Genomic DNA, 21,632 nt, shown 5'->3' on the forward strand with positions numbered 1-21,632 from the left:
CACGGAAACTTGGGTCCCCCTTCTGGTTGGTGATATAGTAATGTGCTGGGATGGTGACATCCTGCGGACACAGACGCGTTGTGTTTGGGACCCTCTCAGACCTTGCCCTACGTGTCCCTTCTTTTAACTGGTCCTGAGTCATATTCTTTACAGTCCAAAGTAATTGTTCAGTATAGTGCTTTCCTGGATGTGTGAGTTCTTGTGGCTTGTGTCTGGTGTATGAAGTGAGGGCACCGACCTTGGGTAGTCAGTGTCTGAACTGCCCCCACCCACTTGCCCCCAGAACAGTTTTATAGTTCTCTACATTCCTGCTTGGGAGCAATTTCAACCGTGAAGCTGCAGCCCCCAACCACTGATGTGAACCAAAGAAAGAGAAGACAGTGACGTTCCTAACAGGCTCTACTGCTCCCCGAACTCTTACATGTCCGTCTTGCTCTCCATCTGGAGGAGGGTGAAAGGAGAGCCTGGAACGGGCCAAGCCCCAACTCCCCCCCATCCTCTGTAACTCTGTACCACTAAGCCACCTATCCTGCACACCTCAGATCTGCATTTGCAATCAGAGCCCCAGGGAGAGAGGAGCGCACGGGTGGTAATTAAGTGCCCACGGACTCCTGCCAAAGCTTCCTGCCGTTCGTAAGCCAGAATTAACCCACAAATCTTCCTAAATACGAAACAACACGGGTCAACGGTGTCACCTGAGGGAGTCTGGCCACTTGTCCTCTGAAATATTGCTTAGCAGTTTCTGAAATGATCTAAAGAGTTCCACTTTGCTGATCCGGGATCTGTTTGGAAAGAAACGACAAAGAGGTTTATTAGAAGTGTTTAACATGTACCAGCCCCTGTCAGAGACGCCGGGCTTCACACGGAGCTTTCTTAGGTTTGAAGGCGCCAGACCCCTCATTTCCACCTGTTCTTCACATGAAGAACATCTAGACCTGATTGGGGTGAGGGGGGAAAAGGAATCTCATCTTAAGAACTGTCATCAGCAGCAAAATCATCAAGGTGACAGGCTCGAATGAGGTAAACACGGAGATGGCATTACTAAACTCCCCCCAGGACACCTACCAGCCACGCCGGGCTACCTCTCCTCAAGGGAGCTGGCCCTGTGGGTAATAACGGTCAAGGCACTGCAACAGTTTCAGACTCGAGTGCTGGTCCCTGTGGGAACTGCGGTCATCAAGTTCACTTGGACAAGCACTGGACGTAGAGATTCCTGACTCTCCCGTGGGCACTGTGTCCTGACTCTCCCGTGGGCACTGTGTCCTGACTCTCCCGTGGGCGCTGTGTCCTGACTCTCCCATGGGCACTGTCGGCTGTTGAGGCCAATCCTTTGCTTCTACCACGAAGCTTCATGCAGGCCATAGTTTGGAACGTTGGGGGAAGTGAGAGTGGCCACCTGGCCACCAGCCCACCGGGGCCTTCTTGCTTTTGCCCATCCATGCTGCTGGGATCTGGCCTGTATGTGCCTCCTTCTTTCTCTCCCTTACACAGTTCATGAGCTGATTTAGAGTAGAGTAGGGAGCTGATTTAGAGTAGGGAAGTAGGTGTGCCAACAAGGGGCGGTCTCATCTTTACACACCAGAGCTTTTGCTGTTCTCACAGACTATACCATCATCCTGGACACCGTGGCCAAACCAGGATACGTAAAATAGGGAAGTATCTGGTCTGTCAAAAAGTTCCCTCACCTGGCTGGCACCTAGGCTACTTAGCAGGGGGCCCTGAGCCCTCACATGCCACTCTGCCCAGGCCTTAACTGAGCTGGAGTGGCGGCTGGTGCTTGGGAATATAAGGTTCCTTTAACATTAAAAAAAATACCAAAGCCAAAAAACTAATGAAATTTATCTTGTTAACAGATTAAAGGAGAAATGTACATGTAATATAATTACAAGAAAAAACACGCAGGGAAGCATTTGTTAGAATTCAACATCCACAGAATGATTTAAAACCTTTTAGCAAACGAGGACTAGGACTAGGTATTTACGTCCATGAAGGGTGTCTATGAAAACCTACAGCAAATTCATGTCCTCAAAATCAAGAATAAGACAAGGGCACTGCTTTTATCCAATGTGACACAGAAAGTTCTGGCCAGTAAGATAAGAAATAAAAGGAGTAACAGTTAAAACACAAAAACCAAAATCATTATTTGCTGATGACTATGATATTGTCAGTTCTAGCCAGGACAGGAAGTCAAGAAAAAAAAAAAAAAGGAATAGAGGGTTGGAAAAGGAAATACTATTTGCAAAAGACTGTTTATGTTAAAAAAAAAAATCCAAAAGATCGCAGGACCCTGAGGTCATGACCTGAACCAAAGGCAGACGCTTAACCGACTGAGCCACCCAGGCGCCCGCGCCATTGGTATTCTTAATCTCGCCCTATCTTTAACAAACTCAGATGTACTTAGGTTTTTTTTTTAATCCCTCACCCTTTTCTTTTATAATCCAGTGAGGCATATAATGATCTCTCTAGGATGCTGTGGGATGGGAAGAGGATTTGCCACTTAAGGGAAAGGAGTAAAATGAAGCTTCTTGAAAATGAGGGTCCTTTACCTGGTGTCTGTTATTACTGCATTGTGTGTAAAAGAACACAAGGACTTAAATATTTTCTTCTCATATTGCATTAGTGTATTAAATGTCTCTAACATCCCAGTTCGAGTTCATATTCCCCACAGTTCTAAAAAAGGTGGTCCCAGGAAGCTAGCACGAGGGAATGAGCAGTGAGAAACCCTGAGTCCTTAGAAGGGAAGAAACAGACTCTTTCACACAGAATATGAAGCTTCTCTGGACAAGACAAGGGGAAATCAATCTTAACAAGGTGTTTGCTGCAGGCCTGTGCCACATTCGCCCACGCTTCTCACCACATTCATGGGTGAAACACACTTTTAGTTCCCTTGCTCTACAACTGGGGAAACGGAGGCTCAGAGAGGTAAAGTAATTTGCCCAAAGTCACACACTGGGGAGAAAGGGATCCAGGAATTAAACATCAGTCTTTTGAACTGTAAAGCTTCTGCTCTTTCCCCCCTCCACGTCCTCCCGTATGGAGTCTGCCTTCTAAACGGAGACATCTACAACCTGTCAGAGACCTCAGATCATCTATTCCAATATCCTCATCTGACGGACACACACGCATGGAGGCCCAGAGAGCAACTGGCCTCGTCCAAAGTCACGTGGATATTGGAGACAGAGTGAGCGTGGGAACGTGAGGTGCTCCCACTCAACAGAGAGCACCAACATACTGGGACAAACTGGAGAACGGCACTACAGGAATTTGAAAAGAGAATGGTAACTGTGAGCCGTGATAGTGGTAGTTGAGCTGAGCTTTGAGGGCAAAAAAGGGTGTGGATTCTGAGGGAAGAAGAGCACTGAGATGTGAGCAAAGCACAAACCTCAGCCACAGTCGGGTGGGTGGGGCTGCTGCTGGCTGTCACTGCTGGCAGAGCCCAGCCGGAACTCTGCAGGAAATGTGGTGTGAAGGCCCACACACCCTGGTCGGTGGCTAACACCTGGTCCCCTGAGAGATGCAAACAATGGCCTGAAGCCAGGAGGCCCTTGGGGAAAAACAGCCAAAAATCTCCACCCCTAATTTTGTAACTATCACTCACTTCAACGGCCCAGGCCACCACGAGATAGTCTGGGTCTGGAGACTAGGCTATCTGAACCCTGGCTAGAGGCTGCGAAGAACAAAAGTTCCTTTTTTAAAGTCTAAAGAGATGTAAGTTGTTATTGTTGTCTGTGTTGAGGCCAGCAAATAAGCATATCAAAAACAAAGAAAGAAATCCACCTGCAAACTATAATTTTTTATGAGGAAATAGTAAAGAGATGGAAAAACAACTCAGAGTGAAAAGAACTATAGTTGACGCTTGAATGATATGGGTTTGAACTGCACAGGGTCCACTTACACAAGGAATTTTTCCAATAAATACAGTATTGTAAACATATTTTCCTTATAATTTTAAAAAATATTTTATTTATTTGAGAGAGGTAGAGAGAATGTGAGCAAGGGGAGCAATGGGGAGGGACAGAGGGAGAGGGAGCAGAAGACTCCCCGCTTGAGCACAGAGCCAGACTGGTGGGGGGGGGGGGACACGGACGACGACGGACACGACCCTGGGATCATGACCTGGGCTGAAGGCAGACGCTTAAGTGACTGAGCCACCCAGGCACCCTCCTTATAATTTTTTTAATAACATTTTCTTTTCTCTAGTTTACTTTATGGTGAGAATATAGTATATAAGGGGGCGCCTAGGTGGCTCAGTCGGTTAAGTGTCCGACTCTTGATTTCCTCAGGTCATGATCCCCGCGTCGTGAGATGGAGCCCCACAATGGCCTCCACGCTGGGTGTGGAGCCTGCTTAAGATGCTCTGTCCCTCTCCCTCTGTCCCTCCCCCACCCCACTCGCGAACATGTGTGCGCTCTCTTTCTCTCAACAAAAAGAATACAGTATACGATACATAAAACATGAAATACATGCTAATCAACTGTTTATGTTATCAGTAAGGCTTCTGGTCAAGAACAAGCTATTAGTGGTTAAGTTTTTGAGAAGTCAGAAGTTTTTTATTTTATTTTTTGTTTTTTTAAAGATTTTTTATTTATTTATTCGACAGAGATAGAGACAGCCAGCGAGAGAGGGAACACAAGCAGGGGGAGTGGGAGAGGAAGAAGCAGGCTCATAGCGGAGGAGCCTGATGTGGGGCTCGATCCCACAACGCCGGGATCACGCCCTGAGCCGAAGGCAGACGCTTAACTGCTGAGCCACCCAGGCGCCCCGAGAAATCAGAAGTTTTATGTGGATTTTCAAAAGCAAGGGGTGTCAGAGCCCTTAAACCTCCCATTGTTCAAGGGTTAACTGTATCTGTAAATGGTGGGATCCTACAACAGTCACTCAGTGGCAGCTACTTACCTGAGATGTAAGTGCCTTTGGTGGAGAGGTCATTCCCCTGCAGCCCCTCCCACCCTCAGGCTATTAAAGGCTATGGGGAGGGAAAAGCAGAGTGGGGTCCTCTGAACATTTAGAAGAAGAAAAACCAGTAAGTCAGATGCATGAACCTTCACACACACAGGAAGTCTCATGTCCAGCAGACTACGTGCTCTACATGTTAGTAAAAGCCAATTTGAAGATGAAAAATCCTGCTTTCATGGTGCCCTTTTTGCCAGTCCAATCACTGTGGAGCTTCATAAATGATTCTTGGGTTCCAAGCTTGACCTGTGAAACCAGAATCCCTAGGGGTAAAGCCCAAGAAAGTGTTCTTTTCAAAATCTTCCAAAAAAAAAAAAAAAAAAAAGGGTGGCAGGACAACTGGATCCATGCAAAAGAATGAAGTTGGACCCCTACTTCACACCTTACAGAAATGTTAACTCAAAACGGGTCAAACTCATAAACCTAAGAGCTAAAACTATAAAACTATGAGAAAAAAACAAAGCAAATCTTTGTGACGTTGAATCAGGCAATGATTTCTTAACCTGTGACACTAAAAGCACAAACCACCAAAGGAAAAAATAGGTAAAATGGACTTCAAAATTTAAAACTTTTGTGCTTTAAAGGACCCTTTCAAAAAGTGAAAAGACAACCCACAACCCACAGAATTGAAGAAAATATGTTCAAATATGTATGTGATAAAAGACTAGGGGCGCCTGTGTGGCTCAGTCGTTAAGCGCCTGCCTTTGGCTCAGGGCGTGATCCCAGAGTTCTGGGATCGAGCCCCACATCAGGCTCCTCCACTGGGAGCCTGCTTCTTCCTCTCCCACTCCCCCTGCTTGTGTTCCCTCTCTTGCTGGCTGTCTTTCTCTGTCAAATAAATAAATAAAATCTTAAAAAAAAAAAAAAAAGACTAGCATCCAGATTATATAAAGAAAGCTTTCAACTCAACAATAAAAAGATAAATAAACCAAGCCTAAAAATGGGCATAGGATCAGAATAGGTATTTCTTCAAAGATGATACACAAATGGCTAATAAGTATATGAAGAATGCTCAACATCAAAAGCAGCTCGAACAGTTATTAGGGAAAGGCATGTCAAAACCACAGTGAGATAGCACTTCACACCCACTGGAATGGCTACAGTGAAAAAGACAGACAATAATGAGTGCTGTAAAGGATGTAGGATAATTGAGACTCATACATTGCTGGCAGGAGTTTAAATTGGTGCAGCTGCTATGGAAAAGTTTGGCAGTTCCTCAAAAAAGCAAAAGAAGCAAGAAATCCCCAAGGTTATCATAGGACTCAGCAATTCCATGCCAAGGTATACCCAAAAGAATAGAAAACCCATGTCCGGGGCGCCTGGGTGGCACAGCGGTTAGGCGTCTGCCTTCGGCTCAGGGCGTGGTCCCGGTGTTATGGGATCGAGCCCCACATCGGGCTCTTCCGCTATGAGCCTGCTTCTTCCTCTCCCACTCCCCCTACTTGTGTTCCCTCTCTCGCTGGCTGTCTCTATCTCTATCGAATAAATAAATAAAATCTTAAAAAAAAAAAAAAAAAAGAAAACCCATGTTCACCTAAGAGCTCATTATATAAATGTTCGCAGCACCATTTCTAATAGCACAAAAATGAAATAACCCAAATATCCATCGATGGAAGAACGGATAAACAAAAAGTGGTCAGATCCACACAATGGTATAAAGGAATGAAGGGCTGGCACATGTTACAGCATGGATGAGCCTTGAAAACTTCATGCCAAGTAAAATAAGCCACACACTGTTTGATTTCATGTAGTGAACTGCCTAGAATGGACATATCCACAGAGATAGAAAGTCAACTCGTGGATGTCGGGGGCTGGAGGAGGGCGGAGCTCTTTTTTGGGGTCAGGAAGGTGTTCTGGAATTAGACAGTGGTAAAAGGTGCCTGCACAACCACCATCTCCTTCTGCCCCAGTATGCTGTACCTGGCCTGAAGGCACCTGACTGCTTTCTTTGTTGCTCCCTGCGGAAAACCATTGGCAGTGACATCCAGCGGCTGCTCAGGAACCGCGCTCCAGCTGATGGCTATGGAAAGACAAGATTCTGGAGTTAAAACTGTTCAATTTCCTGTGAATGTCAGAAGTGTTTTCACAAAACTATTTTCCTCTCTCTCCAGACCAGAGTCAATGGCTGCCACTCTGATGCTTGGCCTCCAGAATACAGTAACATAAACAGGTTCATCGTTCATCATCTTCATTAAAAGCCTAGGAACCATGAAGCACTTATTATTCACTGGGCACACAGTCTATGCATGAAACAGAACTTATTTAATCCTCCTAACAATACTGATTAAGGAAATGACATATTTTTTCATCATAAGCGTACTCTTACAATCCCCATCCCTCTTTCACCCCTCCCCCATTAGTTTTATTCTCTAGAGTTAAGAGTCTGTTTCTTGGTTTGTCTCTATTTTTTTCCCTTTGCTTGTTTCCTAAATTGTACATATGAGTGAGATCATACGGCATTTGTCTTTCTCCGACTGACTTATTTTGCTTAGCATAATACACTCTGGCTGCATCCACGTTGTTCCAAATGGCAAGATTTCATTTTCTTCTATGGCCGAGCAATATTCCATTGTGTGTGTGTGTGTGTGTGTGTGTATACCACATCTTCTTTATCCATTCGTCAATCGATGGACACTTGGGCTGCTTCCATAGCTTGGCTATTGTAAATAAAGCTGCAATAAACATAAGAGTGCATGTATCCCTCTGACTTAGTGTTTGTTTGTTTATTTGTATTTATTTATTTGTCAGAGAGAGAGAAACTGAGCAAGCAGGGGGAGATGCAGGCAGAGGGAGAAGCAGGCTCCCCACTAAGCAGGGAGCTAATGCGGCACTAGATCCCAGGACCCTGGAATCATGAACTGAGCCGAAGGCAGAGGCTTAACCGACTGAGCCACCCAGGCGTCCCTGAGTTAGTGTTTTTGTACTTTTAGGATAAATATCCCATAGTGCAATTACTGGATCATAGGGTGTTTTATTTTTAATTTTTTGGGGAACCTCCATACTGTTTTCCACAGTGGCTGCACCAGTTTGCATTCCCATCAACAACAGTACAAGGAGGTTCCTTTTTCTTCACATCTTTGCCAACACTTGTTGTGTCTTGTGATTGTAGCCATTCGGACAGGTGTGAGCTGGTATCTCACTGTGGTTCTGATTTGCATTTCCCTGATGATGAGTGACGTTGAGCATCTTCTCATGTGTCTGTTGGCCATCTGGGTGTCTTCTTTGGAGAAACGTTGGTTCATGCCTTCTGCCCTTTTTATTAATTGGATTAATTGTTTAAGAAATGATATCATTATTCGAAGATGAAGAACCTGAGGCTAAGACAGGGTAAGTAAGTTGCCCAGGGTCACACAGAGCATGAACCTGACTCAGTGTGGTCAAGCCTGATGACTCAGCTCCTAAGCTGCCTTCCTGGGCTGGGTGGATGCAGCCCCTCCCAGGCCCTTCCACGGTCTGGAAAAGAGTTACTCCAGGGCAAGTGGAACACGGATACCTTACCTGCGCCACAAGGAACAAGTCGGCTGGGGCCGTCAGCCCTTTTTGCCTGCACTGCACAGCGGCTCTGTTCAAACAGTAAACCTGACTGCTGTATTTTCACTTCTTGAACTCCAAAGCCTTTGGGTAGCGCTGAGACATTCTGACACCTAAAAGCGAGGGAAAATGCACTCAGTTTCGGCACGCTCCTTGAGGAAGACAGTGTCTAGGCCCGTGGACCACTTCATCACGCCTGAGTCTCAGGGAGAGAGTGTGACAGAACTGAACTGAGATCATGCGAGTCTTAAGGCCGGAGGAAGATCCCTTCCTAGCTCTCTGAAGTGAAAACGATGAGCTGAGTCGCCACCCCTCAGTGGCTTCAGGGACACTAAACTCCAGTCCTGGTACTGGCTTTGAAAGATTTCAAACCCTTAAACAGAAATATTAACTTGTTAGCATCTGCTTCCTAAGGAATCCTCCAAACACACCAGAAACCAAAACTCTCCTATAATATAAAAGCTTCGTTTTCCCCTCTTGGGTCTTTCACACCATCTAGAAGCCAAGATGACGCTGCTTTGGAACCGCACAGACAGCAGCTTTAAAATCTCCGAATCGGGAAAGCATGGAAAACACAGAAAATGTCTTGGGCATAGTGCCTAGGGGCGCTTCCATTGAAAACATCTTATTGGGATATAGTTTGTATACCACGGAATTCATCCATTTTAACTGTACAATTTAAGGTTTTGTTTGTTTTGTTTTTTACTATATTCACAGAGTTGTGCCACTGTTACCACAATCTAAGTTTATCACATTTCACCCCTGATAAGAAACCCTGCACCCATCAGTGGTCACTCCCTATGCTCTTCTCTAGCACCCACCAATCTACTTCTGGTTTTGCCCATTTTGGACATTTCACTCCATGAAACTGTATGCTTTTCGGCTCCTCTCACTGAGCACAGAGCTTTCAAGGCTCATCTGTGTGGTAGCTTGAGCCAGCCTTCGCTCCTTCTTGCGGTGAGTCTAGCACCTTCCATTTATCCATTCACCAGCTGATGCACATCTGGGCTGTTTCACTTTGTGGCTATGATGACTTGTACCGCTATGAACATTCATGCACAAGTTTTCATGTGGATGCACGTTCTCATTTCTCCTGGGTACGCACCCCGGAGTGGAATTAGTGGGTCTGCTTCCTGGACTCGGGCTTGGGAGCGGTACATCTGACATGACAGGCCTCCACTGGTCGTGGCCTCACCCTGCCCTCATTTACCACAGCCTTAACTGGGCTCCTTCCTTAGGGAGACCACACTTGAGTGATCACCCTTTGTCTTTTATCTTTTAAAGAAACTGACATTGATGGTTTTTAAAAATTAGAATAGCGATATATATATGTACATGGCAGAACAATTAGACAAGAGTAACCACAAAGAAGAAAAAACACCCATAGTATCACAACTCAGAGATAATCATACTAATACCTTGGTATATATCCTCCCACAATTTTTTTTCTACATGCATATATACTTTAAGACCAACATGAACTCATTGTATCTTTTAACTTGCTTTTTAAAAATTATGAGCATCTTCCCAGGTCAAATATTCGTCAATATTAGCTTAAACAAAAATCACCTAATCTGCTGGCCATTTCACTGGTTTCCTTTTCTTTCTTAAACATGACTACACACAAAGCTAAATGTTTGAGTACTTTCTTAATTATTTCCTTAGGACATATTGCTAGCAATGGAACCGCTGGATCAAAATGCATGGATGTTTTAAAGGCTCTTTGGACATCCTCTCAAACTGCTTCTTGGAAAGGCTGCTCTGGCTGTGACCTCCCTCCCTGCTCACCTCCCGGTCAGAGCTCTCTGCATGGCCTCCTGGCTGTACGGGCACCTCCCAATCACAACAGCTGACAGGTAGATGGGCTCTTCTAGAAGGTGCATCAACAGTGCCCCCTGGCATCCGAGGACGTTCCACCGGGCCAGCTTGTCACTGCAGGACAAGGAGCAAGTCCGGTCTCCCCGGCCAGGCTTCACTCGGAGCAGCCCCACCTGGTGATACGCAGCACCAGGCTTCCCGGAGTCTCCAGCTTCTCCAGGCACACACTTGGCTCCAGTTCTATAAACGTCCACCACTTTAGCACCACCGGGGGCCATTCCAGTGACAGTGGCCAGCTCCTGTGCAGTAAGATGAGAGCTGCTGATGCTTGGTGGGATCAGGCCACTTTCCTGATGGCCAGAACTCTGATGGTGAGCCACGCCATCAGGAATCCCAGGCTCAAGCCTCATCTTTTTTGTCACAGGACTACCCAGGTTTTCCCATTTCTTTGTATCTTCAGGAGCTTCCAGGTCACCACTGGCTTTTACTGATGGGTTATTGGCCCAATCTCTACGGACAGGACAGCATGGCTGATCTTCAAACTCAAGCATTGGAATGATGGATGCATCCCCACCTGCAGGAGAAGAAACTCCTTAAAAACCAGTGGTTCTCAAAGTGAGACCCCCGGACCAGCCACATCAATGTCCCTTAGGAACTTGTTAAAAATGCAAATTCTTGGAGCGCACAGTGGACTGCTGAATCAGAGACTCTGGAGGTGGTCCCCACAGTGCATGTTTTAACAAGTTTTCCAGGTCCTTCTGATGACAGGAGAATCACTGTCTGAAACAGAGATTAATTCTGTTTTCCTAGTTGACCTGAGATGAATTAGGAACACTTCCCCAAATCTCCCAAGTAAGAATCCTTTGTGGATCTATCCTACCCAGACCCAGACCCAGAAACTCTGGGGTCGGGTGTAGGGGGAGGGGCGGTCTGGAAAGCAGAATACTGTAAAAAAGATCCCAGGCAATTCTCATCACAGGAAGTTTTGGAAACACCAGCTTAGACCAGGGTTTGTCAATGTTCATGGTACCGACATTTGGGGCCAGATAATTCCTTTTGTGGGGGCTATCCTTTACATCATAGGATGGTTAGCAGCTCCTCAGTCTCTACCTACTAGATAACAATAGCACCCCCCAGTCTGACCATCAAAAATATCTCCAGGTGTTGCTAAATGTCCCCTGAGAAACAAAACTGTCCTGAGTTGAGAACCCTTGGTTTACAATGAGCACAGTTTCCAAGTGCATTTTGTGGAATGTTATCCAGTAAGATGCTTTGGAAAACAAAAGTGGGAGGTTGATTTCATGGTTAAATATTTGGCAAAAATGTTCACAATTTCCCCATCTTGATTTTGAGCATATCTTCACAGCTAAGACTCTGCAGTGAATTACACAAGTGGTGTTTCCCTATGCTGGGTTAGAGATTTCTGACCTAACTCTGTCCTTAAACAGAATCACAGAAAACCAGAAGTTAGTTAAAAGCACAGCTTCCCCTTGAGAAGCGAGCCACTTCTTAAAACACTAACGCAGCGTGTGTTGCTTTCCTTAAGTGTGTAAATAATACATCTGTAGCCTTTATAAGCTAAGAGTGGGAAACGCAAGAGATGTAGAAGTGGGACTGTTGCCAGAGAGGCTGGCTGCCAGACTTCCAGGGACCTCACAATGTGACAGTGACTTTGGAGCATTGACTGGGGCCCACCTCCCACTCTGAAGGCTTAGAGATTTGATCCAGACAGATGCTTAAACTCGAGAGGCTGACTCATGCTAATAAAACTCAAAAGTAAGAGTCTGAAACAGCTAACCAGTAACCAAATTATCAATTAGTAATGAGGAATAAATGCAAAGGGAGGCAGACAGTCACATTCTCCAGGTAGTGTCCTTTCCTCCTGCAGACAAACTATGTGTGGGCATCACAGTTCAAAAGATGACCCATTAGCCCAGGGCAGTTAGATCGGTGGTTTTAGACTGTGATTTCACAGACCAGTAAAATCTCCAGATTTTAAGATCAACAGAGGGGGTGGTCAACTTTGTATTCCATCAAGTAAGATCTTTAAAAATCCTAATTACCACTATCTATTTATTTTTTCCTAATTACCACTATTTAAAATAAAAAGATAGGGGCGCCTGGGTAGCGCAGTCGTTAGGCGGCTGCCTTCGGCTCAGGGCGTGATCCTGGTGTTCCAGGATCGAGTCCCACATCGGGCTCCTCCGCTGGGAGCCTGCTTCTTCCTCTCCCACTCCCCCTGCTTGTGTTCCCTCTCTCGCTGGCTGTCTCTCTCTGTCAAAATAAATAAATAAAATCTTAAAAAAATAAATAAATAATAAAATAAAATAAAAAGATAAAAATCTCATAACCTTTCCATGGAAAGAAATAAGCTTTTTGAAAAACTCACTGTAGTCCTGATTTTTCCCATCTGGCTACGGACCAGCCTGAGGACCACTGGTTCATGTGGTCTGATTCGGCGGTCAGGCCAGCTGTGACCCACAGATGCTACACCTGCACGGCATCAGCCAAGCCCTGGCTACTCAAAGTGTGGTCCACAGGCCAACACCACTGACACCACAGGGACATGGTTAGAAATGCAGAACCTTAGGCTTCATCCAGGACCTAATGAATTTGAATCCACATTTTATTAATATCTGTGGGTGATTCATATGCATATCATAGTTTGCGAAGCACCGAGTTAGGAAACATCCTTTGGTTTGGACCAGGACATCCACTGCTAATAAGAAAGCACAGATGAAACCTGCCTATCCCTGCATGTCATTTTCCTGGCCTTTGACTCAACCAATTCTTTTCTGATAGACTCATTCTTCCTTAAGCTGTATTCTGTTTCTGATCTGAATTATGCCCAAGTCTTGACAGCTCTTCTGTCTCTTCAGGGCAAGTACCTATGTCTGCTCTAATTGCATGTGTTAGTTTTAAAGTTTACTACTTCGATGATGATATTATATCCTTACTTCAAAGGTTTTAAAATGAGGAAATTTTACTGCCATCCCTGAGCTGCTGTCTAAAAGAGTAGAAATTATTCTCCATTTTCAAGACAAAAAAACAGTGGTCACCCCGAGGGTATGTCTGGTCTTCCTGCCTGATGCAACCACAGCACCTGAACATCCCCTTATAACTCATCAGAATTTAACTTAACCAATCTTGACTGTCTACATTCCAGAAAGGACTATATGAGGCTAAGCAAGGGACTAGTCTTACTGTTATATACCCAACGTCATACTGTACCTGACATGTAGAAGAAAGTATCTGTTGAATGAATGAATGAACAGAACGAGTTCCAGGATAAATCACTATAGAACTCAGGGCTTTGGACTTCTAAGCCCAACTGCTGCTTTCAGACCTTTGTGGGGTTTCAGCTCGAAGCTTCCCAATCCTGACTGGGAACCGAGAACTGCAATGTCGTTCCTTGATAGGGAAGCGATCAGGCACCGTGAGCTGTTCAGAAAAAGGTACGGTCCACTACTTGTAGCTACACTGCAGCTAGAAGAGCTTTTTTGAGAAATGTATCTACAGACCAGAGGATATAAGGAAGTAGACAATGTAACATTAATCCACAGGCTTGACTATACTTACAGGGTGTATGGCTGGAGAAAAACACAAACAAGACGTCTGGTCTGAGTTTCCACAGCCCTCTCTCAGTTCCAGGGACAAAGATGCTATCCTCCTTCAGGGCGGCCGCCAAGTGGAGCTGATGGAGAAGGTACCTAATGCGGTGCAAGGTGTTATCAGAATGAATAACCAATCTCTGCGGTGAGGGGAAAGACTCTGGCTGGTTGATGACTAAGAAAGAGTTAACTGCAGACCGATGGGACTGGCAGTGATTTGGAATTACAAGAATGATCTAGACCAGTGATTCTCAAAGTCTGGCCCCTGAACCAGCCGCATCAGCATCATCTGTAATTTGTTAGAAATGCAACTTCTCAGGTCCCACCCCCAACCTGCTGAATCGGAATCTCCAGGGGTGGACCCAGCAATCTGGATTTTCACAAACGTAGGTAATTCTGATGCGCATCAAGCAGGAGAACAGGGTCTAGACCAGAGCTATCTGAAGTGTAGTTCACCGCCACCCGACATCATCAGTGTTACTGGAGAGCTTATTAGAAATGCAAATTCTGGGGCTCCCATGGCAAGCTAAGTCAGATTCTCTGGGGAATGGAAACTCCTTTACCTTTGGAAACTCCTCCTGGCTATGACCTCAGCATGGCTATCATTGAGGATGTCTCCTGTGGCAAAGACAGGACACTAGTGAAGACATACGGAACCTGGAGAGGCCGTTTCCTAGAAGTAGAATGCGCCGGTTTCCCCCGGCAGCCGGGATGGCCATGTAGTTCCTGGAGGGCTCCGTCAGCAAGTACTGCAATCCCTGACAGCAACACAGGGCTTCCTCAGTCAGCACTATTGACATTTTGGGTTAAAAAATTCTTTGTTGTGAGGCTCTGTCCTGTGGAAGGTAGGATGTTTAGTAGCATTCCTGGCCTCTACCACCAGAGGTAGGTAGCACAGTATCCTCCTCCCCTGAGTTGTGGCAACAGAAAATGTCCCCAGCCACTGCCAAACATCCACTGGGGGACAAAATCTCCCCACAGCTGAGAACTACTGATTTATAGAAAAATAGCTGGAGGAAAGGGGTCCAAGTCTTTTGTACCCTGATGTCACACTTGAGCTTGTGGTGATATGATCCCACCAAATTCAATCCACAGTGGTCCTAGAACACAGGAGGCAAGGCTGGGAAAATGGGGAAAGCAAACTTGAGAAGGAATCTGCTAACTGGAAGCAGGAGGTGAAGATGCCAGATATCTAAGGGATTTCCATATTCTTTTTGGTGCCCAAATCTCCATCTAATTCAAGATTGCTTTTGGGGGCCTAATAGGGAATAGCTAAGTCCAGGGAACTTTTGGTTTGAGCATGAAAATACTGGCCAACTTCCAATCCACACAGAAAGCACGTTCCTGGAGGCCTTTGCTTCCACTGTTTATTCCAATTCTGAAAATGAGTTCTGTCCTTCCCACTGGAATGATAGTCAGTGGGAATGGAAATGTCAGCCACCCCAGTGATGTGGCCCCTTTATCGGGAAGAGGAGAGGAAAGGACAAAATGCAGGGTGGTTTCCAAAGCTCCCTAGACGGGTGTTGTTTAGACCCCACCCAGGCTTACCGCTCTTCCTCATTTTGGACTGGCCTATGCATTTCGTTCCTGTTCCCATTGAGACAACTTCCTTTGTCACTGAAAGGAAAAGACTCAATCAGTAAGTGAGCTCTCATAATGTGAATGGTCCCCAGCCCTCCAGTTTCACGTGTGCACACTCCTCCAGAGCATTCCTATAGGGTGACCCAACCCTGGGCTGTGGTTCCAGCACCACCAGCGCCTGCCACAAGCACTGCGCCACCTGGTGGACAGCAGGGGGAACAGGCCCACTACTGCAGCGGACACCAGCCAGGACAGTCCCCGCACGGCCATGAACAATTCTACTACCAGCTCTGACAGGGAGGGACGGTTGGGAGGTGAAAAGGCCTCACCTTGTGCAGGTCTGTTAGTGCCACCATGGGCCTGGTCAGCTGCAGGCTGTATCTTCACCACGGCTGCGAGTAATGTCCACTCACGGTTGGGCTCAGGCTTCCCCTGCTTGGGCAGCCTGGTCCTATAGTGCTCGTAACACAGCCGGGCAATCTCATCTGCGGTCCACATGGTCTGAGTTAGTGCCAAGCCTGATCAAAAACCACAACCATCAGAAGTACAGAAAAGAAAACCAACCCAAGATGCTACAATGTGCCCAGGAGCTTCAAAAAGCTTTCAGGGTAGCCCAACTGCGTTCATACCGAGGTTTTTCTATCTGGAACTCTCATGGGTCATTTCCTTCTACCACCTCCCTGTCCCCTCTCCCCCACCTCCGTTTTTCTAAGTAGGCTCCATACCCAGCATGGAGACCCACGCGGGGCCTGAACACATGACCCTGAGATCAAGACCTGAGCTGAGATCAACAGTTGGAGGTTTAACCCACTGAGCCATTCAGGCGCCCCTTCCCTTTTTGTTTTTAAGGAAAGATCAAAGAAGTCCCAGATTCCACCAACCCCAGAAAGACTTAAAGCTGTTTCTTTTTAAATGTTGGACATCTAACATGTATCTAATGAATCTGAACCTACTATTCAAAAATAAAAGCGCATGAGAGGGAGGTATCCTTGCTGCTCCAATTTTCATGTGGAAGTAGCACATCAGGAACCGCAGGCCTCAGCTGGCTTTGGGCAGACTCTAACCACACGCAGTTTAACTTTCTGGCAGATGTTCTTCTTGTCCATTCTCTTTTTCAGACTTTTTATTTTTCTCTTTTCCGACTTCCTCCCAGCAGATTGACTCTTTATCTCCCTCTAATAAATCTAATAAATCTCCATTGACGACCCCATCAAGAAAACAACTCTTCAACTTCTCCTGTAGTTTTATGAGGCAGGCGGGAGAAGTGATAAAGCCCAGAGCTTTCTCACCAGTCAAGCGCTCTCCTCTCAGGAGTTCGTGCTGGACTGTGGGCTTTGGAGTTACCCTTTGTGCGTTCTAATCCTGACTTTGCTACCAATTATGTGATATTGGGTAGACTACCTAGCCTCACTGTTTGTTTCTTTATCCGTTAAAATACAGATAACAGTAGTATTTAATCTATGGGTTATTATGAGGATTAAGGATTATTTATAAAAAGCAACTGCTACAATGTTAAGCATAATTAATGCCAACTGTGATTAATATTCCAAAAAGGAACATTTCATGTTCCTGATTGTCTTGAGCTCCTTGGGGAACAGGGGGGCTACAATGGCAATGTAAAGCAATGAATAAAAAACCGTTAAGCAGATCAGACGTGAGAGGCTACTTTGCTAGAAACTCTTCTACTCTTGACTCTATGCTCAGTCAATGATTTCATTTGGACTCAAATGTATGAAAAGCTTCTTAGCAGAAAATGAGATCATATGGTGATGGATACAGCTAAATCTTTTTTTTCAAAAAGGCTTTACTGAATCCCAATGCATGCAGCTTCTGAAAACTGCTATTTCTACAATGAGCCCCCAGAATTGAGTTAAATTAATTAAACAAGAAGGCCATTAGATTGATGTGGCTCTAATGCTGCGGTGGCCTATGTATGCGAACCATGATCTAAGTCTGTACCTGCCTCTAGGTTACAAAAGCAAAACACTAAGGATAACCAATCACAAACAGCCAACCTAGGCTTAAGCTACTTCCAATCAAGTAATTTCCTTTCTTGCTGCACTTTATGTAAGTCTCTCTCCTAGCTCTGATCTGCAGTGTTCCCAACCAATTTTGGTTTGCTGCTGCCTAAACAGAATTGATTTTTGCCCAAAAAAACCTCTTAAAAATTTTAATATGCCTCAGCTTCTTTTAAGAGTTCTAATGCGGAGGCCTGCTGTTGCAAAAAATGGTCATGGTAAATCACCACAGTGATTGAAAACCAGAATCTGGCAAGAACTGACATAAATTGTGACTTTGAAGTCAGAGAACCAGCATGTGATGTACCTCTCCGGGAAAAGGAAAAGCACCGGAGATCCTAAAATCATGTTTGGAAGGTATTTTTCCCTCTCACACCGGGGTTGCGGGTGGGGGGGGGCGGGCATCACAAGACCTCAGCGTGAAATTAAACCAGAGGCACATACCACGTACCGTAATAGCCAGGGAAGACAACTTGCCAGAAGTAACGTTGACTCCCTAAGATGATGCAGCCCAGAACTACTCCATCCTCTCATTCATGTAGTTGTCTGGGTGAGCGTGCATAGTAGCTGAAATGAATCAATGTTTTGCTAAACTAGGTCCACTAAAATCCAAATCCACTCTGCTAGATCTTGAGTAACTTCATATGAAACAACGGCTCAGTTGAACAGGCATTTTGCCCACAAGATCGCATGTTGCAACACTTGCAAAAAGCGTTAAGAACCCACGTCCTTTTCAAAGACAAGGCAAGTCGGCTGCCAGGGAAGATCAGGCTTTACCCTTAGCCCCCATCCTCAATATCCTGGGCCGCAGCCACTTCTCGGGGACCATCTGGACAATTACCCGAGAGGCTCTAGGACGGTCAAATAGCGACAACCTCCGCGCCTGACTCCTCGGTGGCGCGGACGATGCTGCGAGGCCACACACCCCGCGGCTTCAGCGGATACGGGCACTTCCGGGAAACGGGACGCGCGCCCGGGGAAGCACCGTCCTCAGGACCACTTCATACACAAAACAGGGTCGGGAAGTCAGACCGAGGGCAGCTCACCCAGCAGCCTCGGAGCACCCCACACTCGCGCGCCCCCGGCCCCGCGACCCCACCGCCTCCCGGACGCTCCCCTCCCACCTCCAAAGTGAGTGCCTTCAGTGTGAGCGAGGAGAACGCGGTTCGTACCGGACGTGATGTCACAAAGAGGCTGCTCTTTCAGGCCCCGCCCCAAGGGCGCGCAGTGAACAATGGCCCTTGTAGTCCTTCTGGGTTGGAGCTCAGGATTTAGGAGTCCCGTGTGTTGGAGCGCACATGTGAGTGAAGTGGCCCAATGGAAGCTGACTCCTTGGTAAGATGATTCAAATAGAAGAATGGGGGCACCTGGGTGGCACAGTCGTTAAGCGTCTGCCTTCGGCTCAGGGCGTGATCCCGGCGTTCTGGGATCTAGCCCCGCATCAGGCTCCTCTGCTGTGAGCCTGCTTCTTCCTCTCCTACTCCCCCTGCTTGTGTTCCCTCTCTCACTGGCTATTTCTTTCTCTGTCAAATAAATAAATAAAATCTTAAAAAAAAAAAAGAGAAGAATGATGTCGTATCTTGGAACACTAGTCTGAATTTCTGTCTAAAACAGCGCTGTCCCACAGAAATATAGTTTGAGCCAGATAATGTAATTTAAAATTTTCTAGTAGATACATTTTAAAAAGTCGAAAGAAATAGGTGAAATTAATTGTAATCATATATTTTATTTAGCCCAGTGTGTCCAAAGTCCTATCATTTCAGCATGTAACCAATATTTTAAAAACCGAGATATTTTACATTGTTTTTTCATACTTTAAGAAATCTGGTGTGTGTCTTACACTCACAGTACATCCCAATGTGGACCAGCCACATTTCAAATGCTCAATAGTCACGTGTGGCTAGTGGCTGCTCTAGTGGATAGCATGGGTCTAAAACCTTCAGGTTGCCAGGAATAGTAGTACAGCTTGTCTGGATAATTCAGGAGCCTGTACCATCCAGCAATCGTATACCTCAGTTCCTAAAGATGAGAGAATTCACTTTTTTTCTTGGTACCCTTCAAAAGTTAGAGGAGACAGGAGTGCAACTTACTTGACCCCATCCTTCTCTCTAGTTCAGAGGAAAAGGGCCAGAGACTTCCTCCAAGGCTAAGGACCCTGCTCCTCATTCCTTTCTCTCCAACGTCTTTAATCTGCAACTGCCTCCCTCTTCTGCCTTTAAAGAGGCACTGACCCTCGTGGGGGAATCATCAACCTCAGGGATCGGTACCACCATCAATCTAGTCACATAAACTGTAAAGTGAGTTACCCTCCTTGTCATTTTCCTTCCCATAACCCCCAAAATATAATCCACTGCCACATCCTGTTGATCTTAACTTCCTGTCTCTTGAATACATCCATGCCTGTCCATTTCCATGGCAACAGCCCAGTCTGTCTTTCCTGTGGATTGCTATGCTAACCTCTAGACTGTCACCTTTCTTTGCCCAACTCCAATTTTCACAGAGCAGCCAGACTGATGTTTTTAAAACACAAATGTGAAGCCACTGCTCTGGTTAAATATTTTAGTGGCTTTCCAGCACTCTCAAAATACAAAATCCCATAGTAAGGCTCAGAGATTACTCAGAATCCCATAATAGGGCTCATACCACCGTATGACCAGCCTCTTCCTGCTTCATCTGATAGCATATTTTCATGGGCTTCTGTACTCTATCCAGTGTCACTGGCCTTTGTTATGCTCTTTCCTACCTCAGGGCCTTTGTGCTTGTTGCTACACCATGGAAAACCCTCTCCTTCTTTGACAAGTTAATGCTCTATCTTCTTTCAGATCTCAGATTCTAATGTCCTTGGGAAAACCTTCCTTGACTAGATCTCTAGAGTTTCTCAATACCCCATGGACCTCTCCTTCAAAGCATTTATTAGAACTGCCATTTTACGCAGTTAAAAAAAAATGATTTATTAAATGTCTATTTTCCTTACAAGTCTAGATGCTTGAAGAAGCTTGAGACCATGCCTTTCTCTTCATTCCAGCACAGCAGTTAGCAAATTGTGAGCCTTCAACTGTTGAAGGAGGTAATGAGGACTTTATAATTACAATCCTTCTGGCTCTCATCCTATTTATTATTTTTTCTCCCAAATCCCACAAACAAGTTGTCTCCTGCTTCAGTTCATGTCTCCAGCTTCCTTGAGGCCAGACAGCTGGCTTCTGCCCCCAGTCTACTACTAAACAGCTCTTTATTTTTTAAAAAGATTTTTTTTTTAAAGATTTTACTTATTTATTTGACAGAGAGAGAGAGAGCCAGCGAGAGAGGGAACACAAGCAGGGGGGAGTGGGAGAGGAAGAAGCAGGCTCCCAGCAGAGGAGCCTGACGTGGGGCTCCATCCTGTAACACCAGAATCACGCCCTGAGCCGAAGGCAGATGCTTAACCGCTGTGCCACCCAGGCGCCCCTATTTTTTAAAAAGATTTATTTGAGAGAGAGAGAGGGAAGGAGGGAGCAAGCACAAGTAGGAGAGGCAGGAGAGGGAAAGAGAATCTCTAGCAGACTCCCTGCTGAGCGCAGAGCCTGACATGGGGCTCAACCTGACAATCCAGAGATCACGACCTGAGCAGAAACCAAGAGTCAGACGCTCAACCCACTGTGCCACCCAGGCGCCCCTAAATAGCTTTTTAAAGGTCACTTGTGACCTCGATGGTCCTTGTTGCCTTTTTCAGTGGTAGCGTTGCTTGAAGTCCAGTAACGTATCTTCAATCTACACCCTTTCCTTTGGGAGGTCGTTTTCGTTTTGATACCATCTTGCTGAAGGATGTGCCATCTGGTAGTGTTTCTTCTGAAATACCGCCTGGTCATCTACCACCATTGCTAAGTGCTCCTGGAGCCCGTGCTTAAACACTAGTGAGGGGTGGAGATGCTTGACACTCTCTGGGGTTAATTCCTAGTGAGGGGATTCTGCATGCTCAGATCAGTGTGCTAGCTACAGAAGTGTCAACTTGCTGTGAAAGTCGACTCAACTGGGACGCTTGCAGGTTTTGCTGAGGTGCAAAAGACAAGTCCTTCGTCGTAGTTTCCCTCAGCTGCTTCATGTGTTGGGGGCTGGGGGCTCCATTATGTAACAGCAGGCTCTC

The 21,632-nt window shown here is 45.9% G+C and overlaps 1 protein-coding gene across 16 annotated transcripts in view; it reads right to left on the bottom strand.

Annotated features, from left to right (window-relative positions):
• Positions 1-18,681, bottom strand: part of ADAT1 (adenosine deaminase tRNA specific 1) — a 44,701-nt gene extending 26,020 nt beyond the window's left edge. For 7 of the 16 annotated variants that reach the window (XR_015728076.1, XR_015728075.1, XR_006779335.2 and 4 more), the window contains exons 1-9: positions 17,964-18,629; positions 15,824-16,012; positions 15,462-15,530; positions 14,477-14,531; positions 13,882-14,012; positions 10,273-10,876; positions 8,452-8,597; positions 6,874-6,973; positions 696-782 (exon numbers count right to left, since the gene is read on the bottom strand). Coding sequence is in view for 11 of the 16 variants with exons in the window: in XM_045796035.2 (XP_045651991.1) it covers positions 696-782; positions 6,874-6,973; positions 8,452-8,597; positions 10,273-10,876; positions 13,882-14,012; positions 14,477-14,531; positions 15,462-15,530; positions 15,824-15,992 (1,361 nt within the window). In the remaining 5 variants the exon portion in view is untranslated. The other 9 variants (XM_045796038.2, XM_045796037.2, XM_045796032.2 and 6 more) reach the window with 8 other exon arrangements.
• Positions 18,682-21,632: the final 2,951 nt, after the last annotated feature.

Source organism: Ursus americanus, chromosome 21 (assembly GCF_024610735.1).
Source record: "Ursus americanus isolate L20-20 chromosome 21, mUrsAme1.1.p, whole genome shotgun sequence".
NCBI classification, from domain to species: Eukaryota; Metazoa; Chordata; class Mammalia; order Carnivora; family Ursidae; genus Ursus; species Ursus americanus.